Here is a 6,783-nt window from a genome sequence, read left to right on the forward strand (position 1 = left end):
CATTTTCAATCGTTCCACAACCAGCAGCATAGTTCAACATGTAAACATGTAAAAAAAAAAACAAAAAAAAAAAAACCACCATTAAGTAAATAAAATCACAAAAAAACAAATTTGAAAATTTATTTAACAGTTGATTTATTTTTGGGAGAAATTTTTTCTATGGACTACTCAATTCTGTGAAAGAAAAAAAAAATCAGCAGTGAACATAAAATCAGCAGTGTATTTACTATTGCAGTGTTGTATAATCAGAAAACTGTACATCAACACAAATGCATCACAGCAGTATCTTTGATCATGGATGTACAAGTGTAAGTCTGAAAAGTTTCAGTGCTAATCAGCAGTGATTCCTGGCAAACTCTTCTCAAAGAATTTTGCTGATTTTCAAAGGAATTAGTGAAAAACAGATAAATAATATAATAACCAGACACAATATGTGTACATGGCACTACAATATATTGTAGTACCTCGAAATTGTAATAATGTGTCTCGAAAGTTGATTACCAAAAACTGAAATGAACAGGGAAGGACCAGAACTGGACATCGTAATTTGAGCAAACATACACACGTATGCATACAATTTCAATTCTACTGCAAGACACTGAGCAAGCATACACACACACACATACATATATAATATTATATATATATACAGGAATTTCAATTCCTACTGCAGGACACTGATTATTTACACCCACTCTGGACTGAAAACATCAAAAGAAGTTAAACTGTGCTTAACTTTCTGCTCTTTTAACAAGTCGCTGAAAATCATTCACAAAGCCTAGGCAGAACATCTGACATCACAAAACGACTATCTGACTCTTCTTCCTTAACAGTGACTTGAAGACCCCCATAAAAAGTGTACTTTATTAAAGCACATAACCAATAACACCTGTGACAATTCACTGACAAACACACCAACATCTAGACAGATTCACGGTTAATCCTTTCAGTTCTGCAACGATAACAGCTTGTGCAAATGTCCTCCCCCCACCCCCACCCCCCAACCTGGAAGTTTTCAACAGTCGTCTTTAGATGATTCATTAAAAAGCTAAAAGAATGACAGTTGGTACAGATCATTCAAATACGATTTAAAAAGTAACAGAACGACAAAAAAATGAAAAGCTAACAGAGTGACAATTCACATTGACCATTCACATGTTGCCTCACCAGTCAGTGTTTACAACCATGGTTCTATCATTTTCATAAAAGAATGACAGTTGGCACAGATCATTCACATATGAATAAAAACAAAAACAAAAAACAACAACTAACAGAGTGACAGTTCACATACACCATTCACACATTGCCTCACCTGTCAGTGTTTACAATGATGGTTCTGTCATTGTCAGGATCAAAAGCACTGTACACCTCTCAGAACAGCCTTTCTCATAATTAATTATCCTGATCCAAAAGGACTTGAATGACAATAGCTCTCTTTAAACCACAACAATCCAACCACAAAGTAACCAGTAGACAACATTGAAAAACACTGATCTTCCTAAAATCTTAAGGCCTTTAATTAAACTTAATAGCTGTGTAGAACAACCAACTGCCAGCAGTACAATAACAATGTTTTCTGCACAATTTTTGTAAAAGTAGACAACACAAAAAATCTCATCAGAATTTGAAGGCTTTTCAAACTGGACAGCTGTGGAAAACAACCAACAATAACAGTGTTTTCTGCAGAATTTTTGTGCAATAAAGTCCAGCAAATACAGTAGAAACAGGTAGTGGAAGGGTCACGTCCTGGTATGTTGTACACGGATAGCCATAAACTTCCTTTGTCGATACAAAAGCTAAGGAAGGCGGTGTGGAGCTGATGGGGAGGGAGGAGGGTGAGAAATGATGAAAGAGAGAGAGAAAGAAATGCAGACTATCACAGAGAGTAGGTGGTGATAACAGGTTCTTTCTCTCTTTGGAACCGTTTTCTTCTAGGCCACTGCTGTCAGTGTTTGACTTTTGCTGTCGTGCTTGTGGTCATCGTAGAACTGGTCTCTGGCTTTGATGCTCCTGTTACAACACAGCAGAAATGATACGTTTTGAGTTCAGGATGGGACGTCTGGTTGTTTTTGTTGGGGAGGAGGGGTGGGGAGTTCTGTCTGTCTGCATTTTGAATGACTTGCCCACATAGTGATAGACGCAATAGCCAAGTGGTGAAAGCATTGGACTTTCAATCTGAGGGCTCCAGGTTCAAATCTCAGTAATGGCGCCTGGTGGGTAAAGGGTGGAGATCTTTATGATCTCCCAGGTCAACATATGTACAGACCTGCTTGTGCCTGAAACCCATTCATGTGTATACCCAAGCAGAAGATAAAGTGCACACATTAAAGATTCTGTGATCCATGTCAGCGTTCAGTGGGTTATGTAAACAAGAACGTACATATCATGCACATCCCCACCTCAAAACAGAGTATGGCTGCCAACATGGCAGTGTACAAAAATAACATGGTCATACACGTAAAATGTTACATGTCTGTCTAAGTATGTATGTGTGCGTGCCTGGAATCTGACTGAATGACACAGGAAACGAATGATGGCGGCTGTCAGTCTGCTCTACCAAGGTAGGCAGCCTGTTGTGCAAATGAGTTTGTAAAGCGCCTTGAGCTTTGTCTCTAACCAAGGATAGGCGCTGTATAAGTACCCATATAAAGTCAAACTATATCACACAACATGAACACTACACTGACCTGGCCTGGTAGGGCTCCATGTTGCGGAGCGTCTGGGTGTTGTTGATGTCGGGCCCGTAGCTGTGGACCCCAGTGCTCATGGTGTATCCGTCCCTCTGCTGGAACTGAATCCCGCCCCGCGTGTGGCCCATGCGGTCCTCACCGTACGGGTTCCTGTCCTGGAACCTGAACAAGTGCGCACAGGCACGTTCAAAATTGGTCGGCCAGGGAGGGTAGGTTTAGTCAATTTCCTATTGCGTGGGGAAGTTGGTTAAAGCTGTCAAGCTTTGTTACAATGTGATAAACAGTCTGTTCAACATGTCAACTGAAGTCACCTATGGTGATGAACTGTCTATTTCACTAAAGTCACCTACAGCAGTGAAAGAGTTAAACCAAAGAGCACGTTGTAATACTGAAATAAAGATAAATAAAGGGAGAAAAAAAAACAACCACATCACCAAAATCTGTATAATACTGAAATACTCCCATTTATGCATTTCCTGGCTGATAGTACCTTGTCAGTTTTCAGTTTCTCAAGGAGTCATTTCATTCAGACAATTCCAGATTTGCTTCACCACATCAACTATGCAGATGCCTGATTAGCAACATAACCCAACACACATCAAGTCTTGAGTGCATGTATATATATATATATATATATATATATATATATATATATATATATATATGTGTGTGTGTGTGTGTGTGTGTGTGTGTGTGTGTGTGTGTGTGTGTGTGTGTACCTATTAGAATGGATTTCTTCAAAAAAAATGTTACCAGAGGATAATACTTTTGCTGCCAAGAATTCTTCCTCAGTGCACAAAATGCGTGCTGCACACAGGACCTTGGTTTAGCGTCTCATCCACATGAGGACACAGGGCACTGTATTGGCAGATAAGCTATCAAAAATCCCTGATGTAAAGGAAAAGCAACAGGATCAGACATCTTTCTCTTTTCAGGCCTCACCATTGTGGCACAAACTGCCATAAAATATGTGACATTCCGTCTCGCTGAAATCTTTTAAACCTGCTCTGAAAACATATATTTTCCAACAACAGTAACTTTTCAGTACTGGTTTTAGTGTGATCTGGTTTTAGATGCATGCTTTATTGTTGGGAAGCCATTTGCCATGTGTGTGTGTGATGGGGTGCTAGCCAGTATCCGTGCATTCATGTTGTGTGTATGCATGCCTGAGTGCGTGTTGCAGGGATGCGTTTTCTGGAGAGCGTCACAGGCGGGTGGGTGGAATCCAATGTTCACTTGCATGAGTGTTTTCGGGTGGGTGGAATCCAATGTTCACTTGCATGAGTGTTTTCGGGTGGGTGGAATCCAATGTTCACTTGCATGAGCGTTTTCGGGTGGGTGGTATCCAATGTTCACTTGCATGAGTGTTTTTGGGTGGGTGGAATCCAATGTTCACTTGCATGAGCGTTTTTGGGTGGGTGGAATCCAATGTTCACTTGCATGAGTGTTTTCGGGTGGGTGGTATCCAATGTTCACTTGCATGAGCGTTTTCGGGTGGGTGGTATCCAATGTTCACTTGCATGAGTGTTTTTGGGTGGGTGGAATCCAATGTTCACTTGCATGAGCGTTTTTGGGTGGGTGGAATCCAATGTTCACTTGCATGAGCGTTTTCGGGTGGGTGGTATCCAATGTTCACTTGCATGAGCGTTTTCGGGTGGGTGGTATCCAATGTTCACTTGCATGAGTGTTTTCGGGTGGGTGGAATCCAATGTTCACTTGCATGAGTGTTTTCTGGTGGGTGGAATCCAATGTTCACTTGCATGAGTGTTTTCCAGCATATGTTTCCATGTGTGTGTGTACTGGGGATGGGAGGGGGGGACGATACTGAAAGGGGAGGCAGGGAGCAGGGAATGAAATGTAAAACACTTTGAGCAGTATTTCTGCAGAGATGTCAATATAAATGTCCATTATCAGTATCATTATAAGACAGGCAAAATAGCCGAGTGGTTAAAGTGTTGGACTTTCAATTTGAGGGTCCCAGGTTCAAATCTTGGTAACGGCGCCTGATGGGTAAAGGGTGGAGATTTTTCCAATCTCCCAGGTCAACATATATGCAGACCTGCTTGTGCCTGAACCCTCTTTGTGTGTATACACAAGCAGATGATCCAATACGCACATAAAAGATCCTGTAATCCATGTCAGCATTTGGTGGGTTATGGAAACAAGAACATACCCAGCATGCAACCCCCCCCCCACCCCCCCACCCCTCTACCGCACCCCCTCTGAAAAGGGAGTATGGATGTCTACATGGCTGGGTAAAAACGGTAAAAGCCCACGAGTGTACATACAAGTGAACGTGGGAGTTGCTGCCCATGAATGAAGAAGAAGAAGAAGAGTATTATTTCAAGCATCTCAACCATTCTGCCGCCTTCCTAATACCTGGTCATGTAGTGGGTGATGAAGCGTCTCTGGTCGTCAGCCACCTTGACAAAGCGGTCGTTGTTCTCACAGTAGCCAGACAGCTCCTGAGTTCCCATCTTGGTGCGGTTCAGACGGTCAGGGTGCGAGAGGTCTGGACGCTGCTGGCCCAGGTACTGGTCGTGGTTGGTGCTGCCAGCAGTGATCAGATTGGGCCCAGCATTGTAGTGCAGTACAATACAAAAGCAGTACGGTATAATACAGATGCAGTGCAGTACATTACGATACAATACAATACAATACAGTACATTACAATGCAATGCAATAAAGCATAGGACAATGCAAAGCAATACAATATAATACAATGCAGTACAGTACAATACGATGCAATACAATACAGTACCACTACAATACAATGCAACAATGTATTAGACAATACAATGCAATAAAGTGCAGTGTAGTACAACACTACAGTACAACACAATACAATGCTACACAATACTATAATATCATAAAGTATAATGCAATACTATACAGTATAATACAATTCAGCACAACACCATGCAATGCTATGCAGTACTATATGATAATGCAAAACGTAATACAATACGACGCAATACAGCATAATACAACACAATACACTTTTGTACAATACCACACAATACAGCACTATGCAACAGAACAAAACAACACACTACAATAGAATACAATACAACACACTACAGTAGAATACAATACAACACAATACAGCACAATACATCTGTATTGATATGACCGGAGATAACTAGTGCAGACAAAAGGCTGATCACTTACACTACACAGTCTCTCTCAGCTCACAGTTGATACTAACGCACACATGATTATAACAAAAGCTGAACTAAAAAGTCCAAAAGTAAAACCTATTTCAAGCAAAATGTAAACATGAAAGTAAAGCTGAATATAAACATGAAAGACAGACAGACAGACAGACAGACAGACAGACTCACCTGGTGTGGTTGTTGGGGTGCACCATGTTGAGGTACTCCATAGGGTCATTCTTCCTGGTGTGCGCCAGCTTCGGCCCGGTGATGTCATCTGCCTTGTCGTAGGCCTGCACACAGCACATGGCAGTCATGACAGCATCGAGTCTGTGTACACCTGGGGCCTGGGTTGCATGCTATGCTAATTCCACCAGACTTGAGAAAGCTCTTAACGCAAAGCAAACTTTAAGCTGTTTAAGATCACATGTGCAATAATAACCCTGCTTTGTGTGACAGCAATGTCTGAGGACAGTCTTCTTCTCGCTAACAAAAAAAGAAACAAAAAAATACTAATGTCAGAATTAAGAATTTGTTCAATTATGGATTAACTCACTCAGTACGGCCAGTCCTCTCTTCTCCTCTACACAGACCCCTCGGATGTCCAGTGGGTGTCTGAATGACCCAACCTTTAGCTTCCGTCATCAGAATTGTGGTATTCCTTGTCAATATTCACGTCTTCAGTATAAGAGCCTTCCGCTTGCAATGTTTTGATCATGGTAATTGGGGTGAAACGCTGTTAACGTAGTCTCTTTCGCCGTTCGTATGGAAAGAGTTAAAATGCTTCATTCTGAACCATTGTTCATGTTATTAATAGTTCTTTTTTTTGTTCTTTTTTGTGTGTTGTGTTTCTTGCTACAATGACAACAAATGATGATGGCATGATTATTATATGATATCCTGGTAAACAAACAGAATCACTGGTTTTGTATACAACA

General features: G+C 41.2%; 1 protein-coding gene across 1 annotated transcript in view; it reads right to left on the minus strand.

Moving 5' to 3' along the window:
* Positions 1–110: 110 nt before the first annotated feature.
* The window catches only part of LOC143282887 (stabilizer of axonemal microtubules 4-like), a 17,863-nt gene continuing 11,190 nt past the window's right edge, over positions 111–6,783 (minus strand). The window contains exons 9-12 of the mRNA XM_076588761.1: positions 6,035–6,138; positions 5,070–5,240; positions 2,688–2,852; positions 111–2,010 (exon numbers count right to left, since the gene is read on the minus strand). Of these exons, the coding sequence (XP_076444876.1) occupies positions 1,932–2,010; positions 2,688–2,852; positions 5,070–5,240; positions 6,035–6,138 (519 nt within the window). The 3' untranslated portion in view covers positions 111–1,931. The remainder of the gene's footprint in view (positions 2,011–2,687; positions 2,853–5,069; positions 5,241–6,034; positions 6,139–6,783) is intronic.

The sequence above is a fragment of the Babylonia areolata genome, chromosome 6, assembly GCF_041734735.1.
Source record: "Babylonia areolata isolate BAREFJ2019XMU chromosome 6, ASM4173473v1, whole genome shotgun sequence".
Classification (NCBI taxonomy): Eukaryota; Metazoa; Mollusca; class Gastropoda; order Neogastropoda; family Buccinidae; genus Babylonia; species Babylonia areolata.